Source organism: Catharus ustulatus, chromosome 9 (genome assembly GCF_009819885.2).
Source record: "Catharus ustulatus isolate bCatUst1 chromosome 9, bCatUst1.pri.v2, whole genome shotgun sequence".
In the NCBI taxonomy this organism is placed as follows: domain Eukaryota; kingdom Metazoa; phylum Chordata; class Aves; order Passeriformes; family Turdidae; genus Catharus; species Catharus ustulatus.
In genome coordinates this window covers 15,201,015-15,223,277 of record NC_046229.1, presented here as the reverse complement: position 1 = coordinate 15,223,277, position 22,263 = coordinate 15,201,015, and the positions used below count along the sequence as shown (strand labels likewise).

General features: G+C 37.0%; 1 protein-coding gene across 5 annotated transcripts in view; it reads right to left on the bottom strand.

The window, feature by feature from the left end:
- PRKACB (protein kinase cAMP-activated catalytic subunit beta) overlaps nt 1–22,263 on the bottom strand; it is a 68,047-nt gene that overhangs the window by 13,123 nt on the left and 32,661 nt on the right. For 2 of the 5 annotated variants that reach the window (XM_033067256.1, XM_033067254.1), the window contains exons 2-6: nt 6,466–6,527; nt 5,406–5,534; nt 2,838–2,936; nt 1,759–1,841; nt 1,117–1,243 (exon numbers count right to left, since the gene is read on the bottom strand). In XM_033067256.1, coding sequence (XP_032923147.1) covers nt 1,117–1,243; nt 1,759–1,841; nt 2,838–2,936; nt 5,406–5,534; nt 6,466–6,527 — 500 coding nt within the window. Of the gene's footprint in view, nt 1–1,116; nt 1,244–1,758; nt 1,842–2,837; nt 2,937–5,405; nt 5,535–6,465; nt 6,528–9,365; nt 9,375–19,491; nt 19,883–22,263 lie in introns of those variants that run through there. The other 3 variants (XM_033067257.1, XM_033067255.1, XM_033067258.2) reach the window with 3 other exon arrangements.

Here is a 22,263-nt window from a genome sequence, read left to right as displayed (position 1 = left end):
ACAACAGCATCAGCAGATGGAGCTGAATAGAGTGGGTGACATGCTGACTGGAGAGACCCGCTTCAGTCAGCAAAGAATCATTTCTGTGTTTGGGAATGCACATCAGTCTACGTAAGAAGAATACACTGTAGACATGGGACAAACAGTAATGGCTTTAAAATGCAAAAAGAAAATGAAGTTGGAGCTGCAGCATCAACATATGAACACAAACCTCCCTCTGCCACCATCACAAAAACATACTGTTGCACAGAGAGAGCTGCCAGTAAATGGAGTAAACCACCTGTACATTAATGGTGCTCCCCAACTACACAAAAGGAACTTGTATTGATCTTCTCCCTACAGTGTTATCTTACACTCTATGCAATATTATTTTAGTTATAAAAACATAAGATATGAATTCTTTATACTTCTCTCAAACATTTTTATTATGTATTTTCTTGTTTAGATTCTGCTGTGGCAGAAGGTGACACAATAAGGGAAGAACTTCCTTTTAAGGACTGCACAGCATTGCAGAGTGCTTGTTGCTGTACTTTGCCTTCCCATTTGCAATTTAGCTAAAAACATAAGAACTAAGAAGAAGATGAGAAGGTGCCATGGGAGCCTGTTGTCACACCAAAGCTGCCATTTGAGCACTGCAGTGCTGACCTCAACTCAGCTCCCACTCCAGCTGTGCTGGGGAGCCTAGGACTCTCCAAGGGTGGGATTCATCAGATGGCATTTAGCACTATTGTGTCAGGGTTAATATCTAAGCTGGTTTTCCTAAACTACTCATACAGACAGAGAAACAGACATTTTAGGGAACCTTTCATCCTGTTCTAGGGCAGATGTATAAAATAGGTCAGATGAACAGAGCCATGTAATCACCTACTTCTCACCACAGACCCCAAGGGAAATCCTGACAACTGGCTCAACTGCAGACAGCTCTACTGTGCATGTTTAATTTTAGTCAGAGGAAGTACAACCCAAGGGTTTTAACCATTACTAGACAGCCGGGCATTTGAATGCTCCACACAAACGTGCTAATAGACCATTTATTCTAAACACATTTTCTCAAATTACCTAAAACTACACTGCAAGACAAAACTTCATTCCCTAAATATATGAAGAATATCATACCTGGATGTATCCTTGCTGATCAATTAAAAGATTTTCAGGCTTTAGATCTCTGTAGATGAGGTCTAATGAATGGAGGTACTCAAATGTTAGCACTATCTGAGCTGCATAAAACCGTGCATGTGGTTCACTGTGAAGAATTAAAAGAATATTAAGTACCCCAATGCTATGCTAAGGTACCAAAACATCCAACTAACTGTCAGGGATAGACAAATTAACATCATTTAACTGGCTATTTTACTATGTAACAAGAAAAAGTAAAAGCAAACATTTTTAGAATTGATACATGCATTCCCTAAATTTAAGTCTTTCAGCTAAAATACACACACAAATCAAAATGAACATATCCCACAGTGGAGAGCTTTGACATCAAATTTTACTTTTAGAAACTACCATGAATTTCAGTGACAATATGCATAGGGATTCCAAGATTCTATCATACACAGATCACAAATGCCTTTATTAACGAAATGAAAAATAATTAAGAGTTCTTCACTGCCTGACTAATTTAAGTCCACTGAACAAGAGGTAAACACACTTAACCCTTCAGAATTTCTTCTTCAATGCTAACAAATTTTATAAAACCCTCTTCCCAAATCAGCAAATTAACCCTTTTTAAAGAAATTGTGTCATTAATACTCTTACCTGAACCTTCCGATTCTTCTTAGATGTGAAAACATTTCTCCACCAGGAACATACTCCATTACCATGTATAAATTAGAATTGTCCTAAGGAAATTAAGGAGACAAGTAAACACAAACAAATTCACATTAGGCATGCTATAATCTCTACAACTCCCATGTGGACTACATTTTTTATTAACGACTGAAAATGAAAAGTTGTAGTCATCCAATGACATTGACAAATACAATGCAACATAGGTAGAAATTCTTGAAAAACTGCAAAAGAAGCATCATATATCTCCAGAAACCTCTTTTAAAGCAAATCTGAATAAAGATAATTAATGAGGTTCAGACACAGACTGGTAAGAGACCTGATGGAAGAGAGGGTAAGATGCCTGCTGCAAGGCAAGACCTTGAACTCTTCAATACTTGTAACTGACTGCCTGAGGTATTCTTGACTCCACAGCCCCTGCCTCAAACCTCTAAGGATTAAGGGTAGAAAATGTCTGCTCATTTAAAATTAAAAAAAAAAAAGAAAAAGAAAAAAAAAAGGACAAAAAAGATGCACAAATCACTGTATAAACTAGGAAGCTTCTCAATTTCTTTACAGACTAGCTAGTATGTACTGTCATGAAATTAGAGGCTAAGCTCAAAGTTCTTTCCTTCCTGGTTAAGACTGTCATTAAGATGTGCCTCAGGTATAAATCTCAAGCAAAAAGATCTGCAGAACAATTATGAATTTACCATTCTATATATTGGTACAGAAGACCTGCTTTGGTATCTCTCAAAGATAAAATGATGCCTAAAGGCTCCCTTAGTGTAAAAAAATCCAGTTGCCCTCCAAGAGAAGAGAAAACTCTGAGGAGTTTAACTTAATTTTTATTTTTTTATTTGGAGATATCCTGTCAATCATTACCTGAAGAACCGGGGTATATGAAGTGTACACGAGTGCACTCCACTCCTACTCAAGCCCTGGCAACAGTGCCAAATGAAGCATCTTTGAAAACAAAAATACTTGAACTATTGTACAGTATTTTAATATCTAAAGTGTAAGCATGCACTTCCCTGTAACCCAACAGCTACTTTGAAAGTAATGGCTACCTTAAAAGAATACTCCAGTTTAACAAGGAAAGGAAAGTTCACTGCTTGCAATATCCTCTTTTCATTCAGCGTGTGTTCTATCTGCTTCAGTTTGACGACCTAGGACAGAAAAAAGAATCTTCAGCTTAAGTGTGATATTTTACAGTTCTTGCTAAACTTTTTAGGGTTAAACAGTTAGTTGAAAGCAAGCTTGTAACTTTACAGGAAATGAAAAACCTTATGGATTCCTAGTGCAATAACAGAACCAAGAAAGGATTAAAGTCTAACAGTATTTAAAAGTCTCATAGAATTTTAAAGAGTAACACTAGTGCAATGCGGTTGGCAGACAACTCTACATATAGTGTCTCTTCCTACTTGCTGAGTGTAAGTCAGTAAGGAAAACCTTTCTGCATTTTCTACAAATTGCTTATATTTATTATGGCCATACTTCCTCAACACTTCAATAAAATACATTTGATCTTCGGACCCTTTGCTAAGAAAGGCAGGAAACTGTGTAGGACATAATGATGAATTTTGTTACCTGTGAACAGGAGTAAACAGGCTTATGTTACACAGCTCACACATTTGTGACAAAACTAAGAAGATTACAAATTCAAAATCTCAATTTTTATAAAGAAATTACTTCTTGCAATCTATTAAAATGTTAGGCTGCTAACAAGGCAGCAAGTGGCAGGTTTCTGATCATTGTTCTATGTTGGAAATTAATAATTGGTTTCCTAGTGTTAGACCCCCAACACTGCATGATGATTTTTATCCATTTTACTTAATCCCTATTGCAATTGATCTATAACTCATTTCCAGAATGGCATGGTTTCCAGGTAAAGCTAGGGGTTTTTTCCTCACTCTATAGGAAACAAGAAGAAAATGTACAAGAGTGATCAAAACAAGTCTGTTTTTATGTTTGGAAATAAAATCTAACTGCTTCAAATAAGAGATAAACAAGATATTCCAACCCTGACTGAAACTGTATTTAGATGCAGAAGGTAGTACCTATAAAAAACTCACTACTGTTTTGAAACAAACATCATACAAACAAAATAATGACTGAAAAACGTTAAACCTCTTTCGAATTCCAGATCTTTAGGGTACAAATAAAGTTCTTCTCAAATCAACTCATTTGTGGGAATTGCCTCCTTCATTCCTAAAAAGCTACACTACTGGAAGGATCTTGTCCATCCAAGCAAGAAAGCCAAGGTTCTTTCTTGTCTGAGGTGTTCAACTGCAATGCCAGACCCTCCAGCCCCGCTCCTGCATCTCCTCCTAGTGAGGTGCTGGAGGAGGATGGAGCAGTACCCCAGGCTGAAGCTGCTGTTTAACGCTTCAGACTCAGCTCTGTTCACACTTAAGCCCAGGCTCAGGGCATGGCCAGTGCCAGCTTCCCATATACCAAATGGTGTTTGGTAATGGCAGATTCTCCAACAGCTTGTCTGTGCCCAAGCTCTTGTTCATGACTTTTTCTTTCCAAAAACAACTACATAAGACAGCTACCCAAGCAGTGGCATGTTACATATTCCTAACTCAAGGCAGACAAAGGAATAATGTCTCCACACAGTAGAAAACTACTGGCTGCATCAACATCTATTACATTTTTTTCATGTTCTATGACTCAAATATGAGATTGGATAACAAGGACATACACTGGCTGCTTTCCCTTTTTTTCATGTATGGAAATGAAAAATTATAGGCAGTCTACCCATTGTCTAATTTCAGACATTTGTCTTACAAAATAAGAACAGCTCTTACACTGAGGACCTTGAAATCTACTAATCTAAATAAGGTACATTTGAAAACCTTGTCAAAACCATTAAAAACTACTTGTATGATAAATCTTGTGAAAATACTTCTCTGCATTCTGGAATTCTGCACTGTAAAATTTAAAATTTAAATTTTATCAAATGACATTGCTTATTTAATCTAAGAGTAATAAATTGCTAAAAAAAAATCAGGCTGGACCAGCAATACAGGTTCAGACTACAGCCCCGAATTTTTCAACACAGAAAATGTCCATTATGTGACAGCTGTTCTGAGACTCCTGTTCTACCTATAAGGTTACTACAGGATTATTACATAACTAAACATACAGAAAGTAATACCTCATAGAATCAAGAATGAAAAAGAAATTATTTGTGCAGACAATTTTAATTTCAATTATGGTGTACAAATGAAAAATTTGAGAACTTCTGATCTATGTGCTTTTGAACTATCCTGCAAAGGTTTGTTTTTCTGAACTATAGTACTACATTTTGCTTGTGACAAAGAATTGAGAGGCCCCCTTACAAAATCTAAGCAAAGATTTTTTCCAATAATATTTTATTAATACCTTGGACTTAAAGGTTACTTAGTCTCTTTTGCCTGTTGTTAATGTTACTGGCCATTGTACAGAGTCTACACAATCCCAACAACTGAAGCTAGTGTCTAGAAGAGAAAATAAAGCATTTAAACTATCACTGGTATTCCAGGGTGATAAGAAAAAGGACAGTATGTGCAACTCAGTTCAACCACAGCTACCAGACCTTCATCTACATTAAACTCTTCCATAGCACAAAACCCACTATAAATTACACCAACCTTCTGTTTGTCCAGTATCTTCATAGCATAATACTGTTCTGTGGATTTATGTTTCACCATCATTACTCTCCCAAATGATCCTGTTCCAAGGGTTTTTTGCCGCTCAAAATCATCTAGGCCAGCAGTATTCTATACATAAAATATAATCACATTATTTACAAACTAATACCAAGAACAATTTCAACTGTATTAATTCAGTGATGAAAAAAGTTGAGTAATATTACATTTAACAAAGATAACTAAAGCCAACTATACTGTTATAATTTGATACCTGTCAAATTTTAGAGATTTTACATTGCACTCATGAAAACAGAAGACTCAACTGAATTATATCAACATATCTGTGATTTGTCCATACAGCTGTCCATAAGTGTTTAGTAAGGAACATCTAGCAGTAAGCAGATCATGAATATAACATGCAGATAAATAACCCCTTCATGCTTCACCATCAAGAGTATTAGAACATGCAGAAAACCTCATGCTCTAGAGACAGCTCTACATGAGAGTTGTCTGAAGAGCACATCCCTGAGTACATCTTCTCAGACATTCATTGTCACAGTATCTCAAATATTGCTCTGGAGCAAGAATGAACCTTCCCCAAATTTTACAAGATTTCTCTCTAACAAGCTCCTTAACCTGCTCCCAAGCCTTACACAGTAGTCTTAATACCCTTAGTTCCACTTACTGTCGTGGCAGAAATCATTAACATGGGTAACGATTACAGATGTGCTGGTGCTTTTGGTTACTAAAAAAAGCCAACTAAAAACATGCCAATAGATTTTGAGTCCTGTCATGCTGATTGTGAACACCATTCTCATAAGAAATGTTGTTCAGTGTGAGCATTTCATCAGCTCAAATCTGGAGAAGACTCGAGAATCTTTGGTGACAAACTTCAGTGAAAAGCAACAAAGCTGGCATTAAAAAGACCTGAAACTCCTTTACAAATGGCATTAAAATTATTTCTGTTTTCTGCACTACTCTTTACAGACAGATAAAATACTGATAACATTATCCAAAAAATGCAATACAGAAAATTAATGAATACTTAAGTAAGTGATACCTGAGGGGGGCTTTCCCATTTTCTTAAAAAGTCTTCTTTGGCTTTGGCTAGGAACTCTTTCACTGAAAACACACAAAAAAGTACATTTCAGTTAATATAATTCATCATGGGTGCAATGGAGATGCTTTGTTAACAAAATACACACACTTCATTATCAAGTTCTTCCTTCAATTCAAAATATGCTATTTTCACCATGGATGAAAGCAAGCATCAATGTCTCTAGAACTTCTACTGCATATCCAGGCGATATCTAAGCTTTCTGGAGTAACTACATCATTCTACACAAATTACCTAAACTTTACCAGCTCTAATAGCTAAAAAAACTCTATAGGCAAGCAGGCTTTAAGGTGATGTTAGACATTCTTAAATCAGCTGGGAAAAAACCAAACACCTGCCATTTATAAATAGCCATTCCACAAAGATTGACTTCTCTTTAAATAAATGTTGCATTTTCTATCAGTTGCTTGAGTGTAATGTCAATCTCATTGCTTTTTCCCCCATCACCTTTATTTAAAGGCTGTTTGCAAGCTCAAGGACCAAATGGACAGCATTACTGCAAGCAAAGACAAAGCACAGGGCTACAACCACACTGCACATCAGGCATGCCCACAGTCAGAGAATATGCAGTTTTAATACTGATTTCCCATTGAAATCAAAGGAACGTATAATGGTAAAATTCTGGATGACTGTTTAAAATGTGCACCAACATATTTTGTTCAGATCATCTCTCAGCTTTCTCTTTTTTTTTGAATATCAATGCTCAGCCAGATCAATGCAGATTACTTCATGCACAGTCATTAATGGGAGGTGTTTCAGACATTGCTGTGGTTCTGAAAGAGTCACAGAATCAAGAAAATATCATACTGGTTGTGTGTTCTCTGAATCACTTCACATAATACAACATTAATAACAGTGTTTTTTCTGTACTGTGACGTTCTGCCACAAGCAATTTCTAAAAATACACAGCAATATGCCAAGATTATTCAGGTCATTATCTAGAAACCTGTGTTTTAGCAACTGTATTTTACATTCTGACAGTCAAAAAATTAGGTTTATAACAGATTGTAAACAAATCACTTGATGAATCAGTACTTTCTTGCACTTTTCAGTGAATACTAATGTTGACAAAGAAAACTTCAAAAAAATCTCCTCTTATACTGGCACATTTCCAGCAGCAGTAGAAACAACAGCAGCCCTGGAGAAGGCCTGTTGTGAATTTTTTTTTTTTTTTCTCCTTTTTTGCCCCCTTCTTGGGTGTGCTACGGGACTTGATTATCACAAAACACCCAAAGGAGGTTTATGGTTCCCACTACCACTGGCTCTGATGGAGTACTAAACAAAATGGAAATTTCATAAAAGTTGTCAAAAGTTCTGACTGACTTCAACATTAGAAGTGTTTAAAGCATGATATTCACTCAGAAATTTTATTTTTAGAGAAACAAGCAATATAACAGAGGAAGAACATATTCAGTATTCTAAACTTATGGTTAAGAAGAGCAGTAAGAACACCGTTTATATGAAATAAACTGGTAAAATGGTATTAAAACTAACTGAGAGTTAAAAATATTTTAGTGGCTAATCAACAAAAAATGTTAATGTATTTATCCTGTGTATAGAAAATACTTCCTTTGTTTGTAAGTTAGAGTTTATTCATGTAATGACTTTTAATTATTCTAATTTGAAGATAGGACAGGATTTCCTGTGACATGAAATAATTTTCAACACAAAAAACGGAAGCTAGCAATGTCCAAATTCATGTTTGATGATCCTTCTTCCATTAGGAGAACAGAGATGACTTGATCAAGTGAGGAATACTGATACAGTTTTTCAAACATCAATTTATGTCAAAATAGCACAAATATTTTCTCTTAATGACAAGAAAAAACCCAGGAAAATCTTTAAGATTACCAAAAAGCTGTGCCTTCAAACTTTGGAGGCTGTAGCTTAGAAGTGAACATTAACACCATATAGCACAACCAAAACACAAAGTAATTGGTGTTCTTTTTTCATGTTATTACAGCACATATGTCTTAAATATCCCTCATGCCATCTCTGTTCACATAAATAAATATTTTAAGTTTCCACTTATTTCACATTGAAGTATAACTATTCAGTATTTATAAAAATATACAATGACATTTACAGTCATTTTTGTCTCTGTTCTACTTATGGAATAAAGAATGCTGTTTATGAACTAAATGTGATCCAGCTGGAAATATTCAAATTGTGGATTTGTGAGAGAAATCTCTCATTTCTAGAATACCACTAAGCCATAAGCTCTCCTGCAACAAAACTCCTACCTTGTTCTACTTTACTTTGGCCCTCTTTTCTTAGAAAGCAGCATTGAACTTACATTTTCAAAATAAAGCTACCCAATGGTAATAACTTATCTGAAAATCACTCTCTTTTAAAAACAGTTTCATGTTTTGTGCTCTGTTTTATTAAAACTAGTTTCTTCCTAATGAGAGAGTAGATTAAATTATGTCTGTTTCCCTCTTTCAGAGGTCACCTGGGCTCCTACACCTCAACACAATTCCTCAGGTGCTTTCAAACAGAACTTAGGCAATTTAAGTGCATGCACTCCAGTAATTTCTCAAAACACAACTTAGAATTTGAAAATTATCTCTCAAGCACAAAACGGCAGCTCTTGCTACAGGAGAACACATTTAATTTCTACTTTCAAGTGCAGAATCAAATTTATGCCAACTGGGTAGCAGTGGCCATTGGTTTTACTGTGATGATGCAAACAAATACATGTAACAGATGATGACTTAGAGGTTTTCCTCAAGTGCACATTTTTAGCCACCCTACATTATGATGATGTGGCTCTTGTTTGCTTTTCTAGTCTGAACTGTACCTAGCATCTGTGACTTTGGGCACTAATGAAGGAATGAGCATACCAAACGTCTCTATAGGTTCCCCAAGGGTTTGCAGGAACATTCACCCACACAGATGAGATGATGAAGAGAGGAAAGAAAGAGAAGAAGAAAAAAAAGTTTTATGCATTTCCACAACAAACACATAGAAAACACAAATACATTCCACCCTTTCCCCTCCCCACTCAAGAACAGACCCTGTAATAAACCAGTCCTTTCCCACACAGACAGAATGACTCATGCTAAATCACAGAATGTTTGAGCAAAGGAAGGAAAAAAATCACCAAAGGCAGCTAAAATCAGTATGAAAAAAAGATGATGCATCACAGAAATAAGCACAGCTTAGAAAACTTCAGGAGATCAAGTTGGCATCTTTAATAATTAATCTATTCCAAGACATACACATCCACGGAACTGTTGCTAACAATAGTGTATCTATCTTCATCACAGCATGCTGGATCACAATAAAACCTGTAATCGGGTGATCTTCCCACTACTTAGCACTTTGTTCCAGAAGACAGCATGTGTGAATTGCACGGCATGTGGTAGATAGCACAGAAGTGGCAAGCAGTCTCAAAAAAAATCTCAATCAGATTTCAGTCCTATTACCCAGTAACAGCAACTTGAGAAGTCTAAACTGCACAGCTGAAGTTACTGTATGCAAAGTGGAATGTACACAGGGATCTGGTATGGACATCATATGACTTAATTTTGTAAGACTATCAGAAAAAAGGAACTAAGGATGTGGATATGCAAGGATCACTTGTCCATGGCTGAGCGAAGTGAAGATGGGAGTGTATGCACAGACCAGCAACAGACATTACTCAGACTGGGTTTACTGGTACAGTAGAAGTTGGAGCGCAGGAGGTTGAAACCAAAGCAGGAGGAGCTATTGCTCAAGAAAGGAAGTTAATAGGAGACAGCAAAGTACAGGTGACAGCACCAGCACAACAAGGACCACAGCAGAAAGGACTGAACATGGCAGGAAGGACAGCAGCTGGAACCGGAGACGATGCACCCACCAGCTGTCCAGGGATTAGACAAGCACAAACACACAGCACAAACCCAGCCCTTTGTGACCAGCTCGAGCAAGCGTTGGCAGGAGAGGCAGGTTCTATGCAGTGCAAACACCCAAAGCAGGAAATCTGGTGAGATTCAGAAGAAGGTGGGAACAAATAGAGTAATAGCCAAGGATCACAACTGAATGAGTTGAAGAAGTCTTACACTTTCATCTGCTTTGGTTCACCTTGGTCAGAAGCAGTGCTACAACCACTACAACACAAGATTTCAGCTACTCCCTTGCGTATCACAGGTAGCTTGTGCAGAGCTGTACTTAGAAAGGAAACATGAGGATAAGCAGGAAAATCTGCTGGAACAGTGTTCTAAGCGAAGAGGAACCCAAGATCCAGAGGTTCCTAGGTAATGCCAGCAAAGGAGGAATTAAAGAAAACCCCAAGCAAGCAAGCCAACAAAATCCAAATAAATGAAAAAACTGATATACGCAAAACTGAAACACCTCTGAGGCACCCCCAAACAAGAGGAGATCGCTCTCTACTAGTATATTCACACAGTTCACAATATGTTTGTTTGCTTTATTGATCAACTTTTCTATGAAAAGTTAACATGCTTATAAAAAAATTGTTAACTAAAGGTGTGAGTACTGTAATGAGTACTTTGACCTAAAACACAGCTTAAGGGCAAGTGAATCAGAAGAAAGTTCCTGAAAAAAATCAAGAGGGTGAGGACCTCTCAGTTGCAGGATTGCAATGACAGCAGAGGGAAAGGGGTCACAGATGGAGCAGTCCTGAGAGTTACCATGAGTTACTCTGCCTTTCTCCCACCTCCCACATGCACCGTATTTGTTATTCTCAATCACATCTCCCACAAGAGCCAGCAAGCCAGAATTTTTTTAAAATTTTTTTGGTAAGGGGAAAAAAAAATATTTGGCCAGGATTCACGGCAAGAAAGCAAGAACTAAACTGATTAAGACTAAACACTGGGCACCACTACAAACCCCCATCTGCTGTGCTAAATGCCAATCTCTGTCTGGTATTTAAAATGCCCTTTATCAAAATACAATTCAAATTTTGTTCCAAAACTGTAATATAATCATTTGAAGTCTGGAGTTAAATGGGCTATTTAATTAAATCATTTAATGGAAAAATGAATATGTATTAAGAGATTCTGGTAAATGTATATTTCATTTTTATAGCAAGTGTATTTATAGCCTTAAACTTTATCAAGAAGTATACAGATATAGATTTATATAGATACCGCAGTGAATCCTGTGGTTATGGTACTGTATTTCAGATGCAAGTGAGAAGCTTCCGATTCTGGTTCTAAGTTCCATTCTTACACCATTAACCTGACATTTCAATTTTTTTAAACTTCTCTTTTGATTAGCAGGAATAATATGAAAAAGGCTCAAAATAAGGCAAGTGTTTCAAAATGAACACAGCTAAGTGTTGAGTATTATTACGTACTGAGAGGAAGCAGTGTGAGCACCATTTAACAATTTAATAGCTGGAAAACACTTCAAAGCACAAACTAAAATGGTATCATTGAAACAGATTGTCAACACAACCAAAACACTTTGTTTCTCACAATATGAAAACGGTGGGTGAAAAAAGTCCAGGTGATATAAGCCTGGTTGAGGGCAAGTCCTTCTTGTCTGAACACTACAGTGAGCACAGCAGCCATCGGCCCTCTCATGATGAGATGACCTGCAAGGAGTCTGGCTTGTTTATGCCCAGGCTAGATCAATGAACTGCATCAACTGAATATCTCATTTATCAAGGGTTTGACTTTGAGAGCAAGGTTTTGACTTCATATTTCTCTTTAAACATTAACTATGACAAAAACAGGTGATGCAGAGCAAACCAACTTACCAGCTGAAATGGGTAAGAACCTTCCTTCAGTTAAAAAACCAAACCAAACCACAAAAATCCAACACTCCCCAGAAACAAAGAACCAAACACATGGAGCAGTTCTGAAAGAGCCCATTTGTCAAAATACAAAACCAGAAAGTTCTTACTAGATACATGATCATGTAAGAATTAAGTGAATATACGCTTGCTCTTAAAATGTAAGCGCTAATTTTCTAACTGTACACTGTAAACCTTTCTGTGGAATACTGGAAAGAATGGGGAAGAAGTGGAAAAGAAAGAGGCATGGAAAAAGGAGACAAACAGGATAAACATTAAGACCAGCTACAGCTGTTGTGCCTAAAAACTAGAAGGCAGCACTAGAATCTGATCTTTGTAGGAGCATATTCAGGAGTTAATTTAAAACATGCAGCAATTGTAAAATACAAATTGCTTTTATCCATTACAACTCAATTTTGGAACACAGGCAATATCTTATTTTAATCCTGTCCATGATTTTAATGCTTTGAGCTAAGCAGTATTTTGTTAATTTTATAAAAGCAAAGTTAAAACAGTTAAGAGCTCTGTAAAGAACCCAGTTCACCTCTTTACTTGGCTGGCTACACAGCAACAGCCTGCACAAGAGATGTGACAGATTAAGACACACCAGAACAGAAGCCAGGTTTTCAGCCATCAGAAATGACACTGATCTTTGTTGAATTCTGAGCAGTAGATACTCTACTGCACACAATTGCCACAGTCAGACTGACTTCCTTCTATTTTTGTTACAGATATAATTAATTTCATTTCCAAATCCAATGCTCAGTCCTTCTCCCTTGATCTTTCCTGAAATACCAAAGTAATACTTCAAAGGTGATAAACCCTGCTAATGCCACAAAATATAATAAAACAGGGGCCACTCTGGGTAGACAGAACTAAATCCAAATAACAGAATCACTTAGGACATGAATCCCAGAAATTCTGTTTAACGTGCCCCCCAAAACGTGTAATGTAAATCAGTAAAGCCAAATATATAATGCAAAGCAGTAAAGTTTTTCAGTCATAAACAATCAAATCTTGTATTAGCACTGCTCAGCAGTTATACATGCATACATGTCCCAATAGAATAATTTTCCACAAAAAAATAGATATATGAAATAAAACTCTGCTTTCTTAACCTAAAAAAGAGAACCCAGACCCAATGTTCATAAAAATTTATAAACACATACTTTAATAAGTGACTTCTCTCCTTCTCTCTCAACAGAAGATAAATGCCAAAAGCCCCAGATCAGCCAAAACTTATGATCCAACCTAGGATCTATTATTCAAATCCTAAATTAATAATAATATGCAAGACTTTCTCAATGTTGACAAGTAGAATATCTTCATCTAAGCATCCACGTATAGGATGTGACAAAGCCTCCTGCAGATTCCTCGTGGCCAAGAGCTCTTCCATCCCACCTTTAGGTATTTTGGTCCTTCAGGATGCCACTCTTCTTTATTACCTAAGTTCCCCTTTCAAATTAAAGTGCTATTACCAAGCTGCTGCTGATTGATTAGAGTTGGGGTTTTTGTTTCAATTCTCTAAATGGATCAGTTAGAACTGGCATTCAGTTAGTTCTGAAATATATTAAAACTAGGCTTTGGCTTAATGAAAGGAGTCTCACTCATACCTTCTTCCTGCTCTTGAAGCATTAATTGAAGGAGATGACACGTTTGTAAATCTGCTTCCACTCTTGCAACAATCCATGTGATTTGAGGCTTAGAGGTCCGAGAAAGAGCAGCTTGGTTTGTTAGGCTACAGTTCAATGTTCAGCATGGCTGAAAAAACCCCACGGCAGTCCCGTCCTCCCACAGTCACTCACTCCTGCATTTCTGTAATGACCTTCCTTGAAAGAGTAAAAGCATTCTTGTGTCTGACTGCCAAGTCAGGTCAGGGAACCAGCCCAGATTAAAAAATAATGGGGAGAAGGCAGGGAGAAGACCAGAGAAGCAGCTCCTTCTCCTCATGGATGCTTCTCCTGAGGTGAGGGAAGGGGAAGTGGGGTAGAAACGGCCAAATGTGGGGGACAGAAGTGCTTCTTTTCTGAAAGGGTACCAGCTTGTGCTAATGACAAGACCATGAACACACCACACTGGACTGCTGAAAAGGCTTCTGATAAAAAATTCTAATTTTAAGTTATTGGTTTTCAGTTATTGTATTGAATAGTTATATTATCTTAAAAGCTAGAACTGTTTAACTACACGTTTAATACAATTACTTTCAAATGCGATACATAACACTCTCCACTTAAAAAATGTGTCCATTAAAAAAAAAAAAATCTATGTGAAGAATCTTAACATGTAACACTCAATTGTCATACACTGAGGTACTTTGTAAGCAATCAGGAATTATTCTACATCTGTGCAGTACCATCCTCTATAGTTGTGGCTGAACTTTTTCCAGCAAATAATCTCCAATGTTACAACTACCACAGGACTTGCAGTGTAAAAGACCATCCTCCTGTGTGAAATACAGCAGGTATTAACAAAACAAAAAAGAAAACTGAAAACTGTGTGACAGTTGTTAAAATTCAAACATCTTTTGTTTCTGCAGTGCATATATTTCCATGGTTACCATGTGAGGAGAAAAAAAAAATACAATTTAAGAATGGGTTCCAAGAACAACATTTTCTAGGGCACTACTATAAAATATCTTGTAAATGTATCACCTTTTTGAACAAAGGTTTTTTAGCAAATTCTAGTAGTTAATACAAATACACAAATTAATCAATTTTCCTCTTACAGTCAAAACCACTTAGCAAGAAAAATGTTTTCAGCACCTGCTGCAGATTCCCGCTAGTTAAGCTCTCTGCCCCTCTGCACCATTAAGATTCTGGCCAACTGGTCAGCACCCACTTCCCTCTCTGTATCCCTGCCCCACATTTCCTCTTTGTGGAAGTTCAGTGACTACAAAGGATAACAATACTGCCGTGCAGCTACCCCTGAGACCAGGCTTTATGGCTAGATTATTAGCAACAGTAAGCATAAATCTGCAGGTAGTTGATCTTATCCATATACTGGCTAATGAATTCCCTGCAAGCAGCGAATAATACCACGCACACTCATGCACAAATACCCCTTTCTTTTAAAAGTAGCCTTTAGAAGTTTTACTAAACTAACTTCTTCTTTATACTCCAAACCAAACAACTGCAGGGGCTGTTCACTGTAAGGATGCATTTAACAAGTCACTTGGTAAGCAAAATTATTTTGTTGCTTTTTCTTTCAAATATTTAATACAAGCCATAAAAATAATAGTAGATGCACCAGTCTTGGTCTATGTGCACTCATGTCTAAGTCCACTTCCCATAAGCTACCTTGTCCCAGCCCTTGCATTATTAAAACTCCATAATAATTCTCATATAGATTTTGGATCAGCAAGACATCTTCACAGCTGTCAGGGTAAATCAGCAAAATGGTTCTTCAACTCCTCACAAGATCTGAGCTTCTGACACATCGCTGCACTGACATATCTCCTGCAGAACGTGCTTTCAATATTTACAGGAAAGGGTTGCCTGCAGTAACCAGCCAAGCAGAAGTTCATTTATACCCTTAAATAGCAGAGGCTGGCTTCCTGAATAAGGAAGTCTTATGTAAATAAACACATTTCACAATTCAACATATCGGGTGAATAACAAGTTTTTGTTTGTCTCAAGATTAAGGCAAGCTAAAAGTAGGTAAGAATGTTTATTATCCATTCTGATAAAGAATGAGATTTTAGAGAGAAACTGGATAAATTCAGCACTTATTTGGCATAAAGGCATGCGTAAAACTTGTACAGAACTGAACTGCAAAACCTGAAAAAAAAGCTAAAAAACTAAACTACATTAATTCTTAATGGGCTGGGGTATCTGTCAGCAGCTAAAAATGAACAATGAAAAACACAAAAAACATTGTGCAAGTTACAAAACTGCCTGTAAAAACCTCCACAACTAAAGCTAGGAAACTCCTGTGAACTTTGGCCTACAACAGCAGGACTAACAGAACCCCTCAGAGTAACCAGCAACAAATTTATAAACAAGTTGAGCTATTAACTAATAACAAGGGCAAAACCCAAATCTTTCTGGTAAAAAAATAGATGTAAGTAATATAATGGGGACTTAAGTAAGTCAGAGTTCACGATTACAACATACCAAATACCCTTTCTTTTGGAAGAAATCTTCATTCTGTTAATCTCATTTTTTGCTTCTGCCCCAAAACGAACACTGTGAGGGACTGTTCATTTTATGGATGTACTTTAAGAATTATGTCAATGCAGCAGCTTTTGTGTTGCCTCTTTCAAATATTTTGTAAAAGAAATACAACAAAACATGAACCCAAGTTAACACCCAAGAAATTGCCCTAGTTTGCTATCAGAGGCTAATGGGTAACAGTGGGGAGTTTTGAAAAAAAGCAAGCATTAGTCCCATGAGACACACATTGGAAGATGTATGATTCTGGCACCCAGAAATTCCATGGCATTCTTCCATTTTTTACAATCTTTTAAGCAGCAGGAATAATCAGTTGCTGCTTGTTGTCCCTTGTTGATAGAAATGTTCTCAGTGTACATAACCAATGTATTTATACTGCCTCCCTTTACCCTTCACTCCTTACACATGTCTGTGCTCTAGTGTGCACAAAACTGGACAATATTTCAGCAGAGTCCATGAGCGCAGCTCACGCCCTTTCCATGTACTGCTCCATCTGCCTCCACACAAATCCAGTAACTGTCTTTTGAGTGAAAATGTCTCTAGCAGCAATTACCTCTATTTGCAGTATTGGAAAGTAGTAGCCCAATCATGTAATTAATGACACTTCAGAATATTAAGCTTATTCTTAGTGAAACAGAAGATTTAGCAGACTATACCTTTCACCCCTGGGAGCTGGGGCTTTTAGTTACTTGACCCTACAGTTTTATCTGTTCAAGCTGTTCAAAACAAAAGTCCAAGTCCAAAGAAACAGAAGAACAGCTTTTCCTTTGAGTCTTTCTAGAAAAAAAAAAAAAATCTAATAATATAACCAGACCTTTTTTGGGGATGGCAAAAAAAAGAAGAAATAAAGGGAAAATAAATATTAGCCACTTGTACTTGCAATTGAAGAAAATACATAATTTTTTCACCAAGGTTTCGATTGCATCTTGGCCAGCTTTCACAAGGAAAGCATCTGATTTTATCCACTGACAGGGTGTAATGTAACACTGCTGCAGCGAAGCCAGCCACAAAAATGCACTGAAAAGCATAAGTGGTTTAAATAGGGAAATGTTTACAGCAAAGACTTAATCTTGATGGAGCAGGAGATAGTCACCCCTCCCTTGTCAAAATTAGCCTCATTTATAGGCATTTTTGATTGGGAATTGACACCTGCTCAAAGTTGTAGCTATTTATTTCTATTTTTTAATGGACCTGGAAGACTACATGTCAAAATTAATAAATTCTACAGATGCAAATTGCAATAAACCCCCAGGGGAAAGAAAACATTTCCAACCCTAAGAGAACCACCACCCCTCAAAAAACCCATGCCACCAAACAAAAAAACCAACATAATTGTTGAGGTTAAAAACAACTATAACCTCTTTCTCCCCAAGCTTGTGTGAAATTTTGCCTTTATGACTCAACCATAAGAGAATATCCAAACAAAAACCACCCCAAATTTCAGAATTCATAGGGTTGATTTCTTCAGATCTCAATTCCTGTGGAGGCTATGACCTAACTGTAAGAGAAGAAGAGGAAAATGGGATGGCAAGTCCAGCCTGGTAACAACTGGTGAAAAGTGGAGACTTTGTGACCCCAGGAGAGACCTCTCCACGAGCAGCCAGGCGGTCGCGTGACATGGAGGAAATGCAGGGACGCTGTCGCTTCCCCCTCACTTCCCCCAGAGGCTGAGCAGGGGCAGGTGGTGGCAGGGATGTCGGGATGCCATTGTGTCCCTGAGGGACAAGTGCAGCCTGGCCGTGGGCCTGGGTGGCCACACCAAGTCCCCATCAGGTCCATGCTGTGCTCCCACTTGGCAGCATCCCTGCAGGGGCGTGGGGAGCACACACCAGGGGCTGGGACACCCCTTTCAGGGGCAGCCTGCATCTAGGTTTACTTAAACAGCCATGAATGATGCTGCACCACAGATCTCCATCATGTAGGTACAAAGTACTGAAACACTGCATTAATAACTGTATCAGTTTTGACATTTTGCTTTGTACACCAAGGAAATGACAGCCACACTTTCCATTCTGGGGAAGATGACCTCAACACATTTGTATGAGATAAGTATAGACAAGCTGATATTAGATAAGGCAGTGGGATAACTCCTCCCAGTCTTTATCTCATGCCATGTACACAAGTGAAATCTTTATAAAAATGGTCCTTTAAATTTATAGTATTAAGCAAAACCACAGACACACATGCACACAAACCCCACATACACGATTAACTGCCTTTTCTTTTAAAAAAAATCTCTGTCTCAAGTCATTTTCCAAAGCTCCAGACTATCAGTTTGAAACAAAAAGGCGTAATTTTGGAAACTAGCATATTTGGGTTTTTTACAAACAATTTTCAAAGGATATATTTTTTAAGAAAACAAATTTACAGAGTCAATATATTAAAAAAACCACTTTCAATAACATTACAAGTAAGAATATAGCACTTCATAACTCCATTATATTCAAAGTACCCTATAATTAGTAGTCACAGAGGTTTTGGAAAGTAAATACCTGCCTGATAAGTTTACTAGATCTATTACAGTATCTCATTTCAAATGAGACTCCCCTCCCTTACTTCCATGAATGACCTCAACTATTCTGCCATCCCAGCATTTTGAAGACTAAAAAATCATAGCAGAATAAGCTGGTTAAGATGAAAAACAACAAAAGCCTGTTTAGAATCTTTAGATGATGATTACAATAATTTCAAAAGGCTTCTCTGATTTGTATCAATTCACAGAAGATAATTTATTATGAGTGACACAGAAAATTAGGTGAACAGACATGCATATATTCAATTACAAAATTATCCAAATCCGGTATTTCTAAAACAAAGCTTTAAAATAAAATTTAAACCACTAAATACCAGTCATGAAAAGCAAACTGTTTAATAAAAAACTGCAAATCTTTAATAAGACTACCAGTTTTACATAGAAACCCACAGTGAGTCGATTACAAAAACAAAGAAATCAGCAGTCGATGCAGCTCTGCAGACAAGAAAGGGAAACCTGGTAGATTTTCCCTGATTGTGAAGACAGAACAAAAAATGTGTCAAAAGGGAATAGAAAAGACTTACCATTCATGCTGAAGAGCTAGTTTTCAGAAACATATTGCTCCAAATATTAATCCAACAGTTGATGAAATATGTTAATCTCTAGCAAATCAGTGCTTCAATCTCTAAATACACTTACACACTAACCAGAAAGAGAGCACAGAATCCAGAGAGCTGCTCTTCCTTATGAGCTCCTTGTGATGCAAAAAACTACGAAGCACAAGATACCAGTAGAATATCAAAATCAATATTCAGGACACGGGTATTTGGTTTTGCTCATTAACTACTACTGCTCTGACCAATGCTACCTATTCATGTCTAAAGCAACTCAAAATGGCAGGGGAAAAAAGCATGCAAACACCAGGAGGGTTTAAGATGTTCTCAATTATATCAAGCACTGGTTGTTTCCATGGCAACCTTAGACCAGAATTATCTGTTGACTTGTACCCAACTAGTAGTTATTCTAAAGCTTTAAGCAATTCATACAGTATGCTCTGTACATTATTTCATATTTCACATGCATTTTTCTCTCTCTACACACACATATACAAGTAACTATTCAGCTAAATCTATATAAATTATTCTACTGCATTCGGAAGAACAAATGATATTCTTTTGACTGTTCATCACCCATCCACTTTCAATTTAGCGACTTATGAAGATGGCAAATGCACTAGTGGTGACTCTCCTGACCATTTCAGTTATCCAGGTTGTTGACATTCTTATGCAGGTTTGGAAAACACTTATTGGTTCAAGAATGTGAGACACACTGATCTTACTGTCTCTACATTCAAAACTAAGCAGCCTCATTCTCCTTTCCTTTTACATTTCAATTTCTCAAAGAGCAACAAGCAACTAAGAAAACAAAGCAAAAATAAAAATGCAGGTTCCATGTAGTTGCAAGCGGTCAAAGTCAAGACTTCTAAACAAAGAATGAAATGCATCGTTCTGATGGCTCCCATCATGTCCCTTTCACCCTTGGGCAGGGCAGCACAACTGACCTGGTTACCAGTCCAGGCTGTACCATCACATGTGTGCTCAGTCAGCTTTTTAAAACAGATTTTGAGGCCTGTGGTGCCCTTAGTCACCTCTGCCCCACTGGACTCTGAGGATATTACAAAACACATTCATTTCATGCATCAACCGAGTATCCAAGGCAAGCTGGAGAAACTGTATGCTTTAAACATAAAAATAATAAAGAAAAGATGTTAAGTTTCAAACTCAACCACTGAAAATCCCCTAAGGCCATAGACCACATAGCAATTTACACAAACCTCAACACTCGACAGCGACTGACAACCAAAAGTCCACCCAAACAAGCAGCAAACCCAGAGCTTCAGCAGAAACCACTTGTAAAATAAACACACCTGCTATTGTATTTCATTACAGCAGAAGATATAAATACCTTGACTTCCTTTTCAAGTGGATTCTACCTGAAGCCTGAAGCAAACAACAACTTCTGAGAAGTCACTTTCCAAATTTTTTTTTAATTAGAATATTTTTGCCTTGAACTTCAGAAGTAATTCATGCTGTCTGCTAAGTAGCTTCACCTAAAACTTTACACTAACATTTCTAAGTTGCAGTGATATTGGCAGAATAGTTGAGTATTCAAATATCCTTCCAAAACTCCAGCATGTTTCTAAAACACTGCTTATTAAATTTTCTATGAAATTAATCTACAAGCTGAATTCAGTGACTCTAGACAATTCTAAGATCTTGCACTCTTGGATATAAAAAAACACCCCAACAAAGCAAAATGACCCACAAACAAACCAACCAAAATGAAATTGAGAAAAAAACCCCAAACACCTTGCTTTTCTTTCATGTTTTACTAACTATTTTCACAGATGATGTATTTTTCTGAAGATCTAATTGGGAGTCAGGAGAAGACAGAAATACTTCCTCCACTGTGCTCCTTTTTTTCTCTATGACTCTGGCTACAGTGGTAGCAAAATGAGAACCTTTAAATATGGATTCAGTTCATGGGTACCTACAGTAATTTATATTACTACCTTTTAAAAATAATCTAGAGATTGAAAGTAGTTTCAGGATAAAGGTTCAGAACTTCATCCCAAAACCAAAGCTACATAGTCACCCACCATTCAGTTACCAGCTCAGTAACTTCAGCTCAGAAAACTGCTCTGCTCTGCTTAATTACGACTTAAAATAGCATTCACAGAACAGCCATTTGCACCATGTTTATCAAGAGACACGACAGTCCATTTCCTCATCAAACATGTCACACTAGGAAGCCTGCCTTACAAAGAGGGGAAAAAAGTAGAGACTTGAACACAAACAGGTCACAACTTGTGAGTGTCAGTAGGTCATTAACATTTTTTTTTCTTCATGTTATATAAACAAAAAATGCTTCAGTGTTATTTTTTTCAAATAGCTATTTACATAAAAAAGAGCTTCTACATAAACACAAGTATGTGTCTATTTTTACCAAGCTGAAAATATTCTGGAGAAGTGAAAGCTCAGAATTTATGCACTTTCATCATTTATCTTCCCAACAAAACGAGTCAATTCTTTCCGGTCTCATTTGGGAGACCTAGATTTAATCTATTTTAGATCACTGCATTAACACCTTTTTGTTTCCATGTGTACTGCTTATCCTCTGAGAATAGATTCACTCCCTACTCATATAATATTTCAAATTTCAAGTAAGAAGTATAAATACTGATTTTCTTCATGGTAACACTGTGATGCTAAGCATTTCCAACATGGTCTATCTTCAGCTGAAATAATTGTGCTATCTCAAATCCATCAATGAATCTGAAATTTGGAACAAAATTA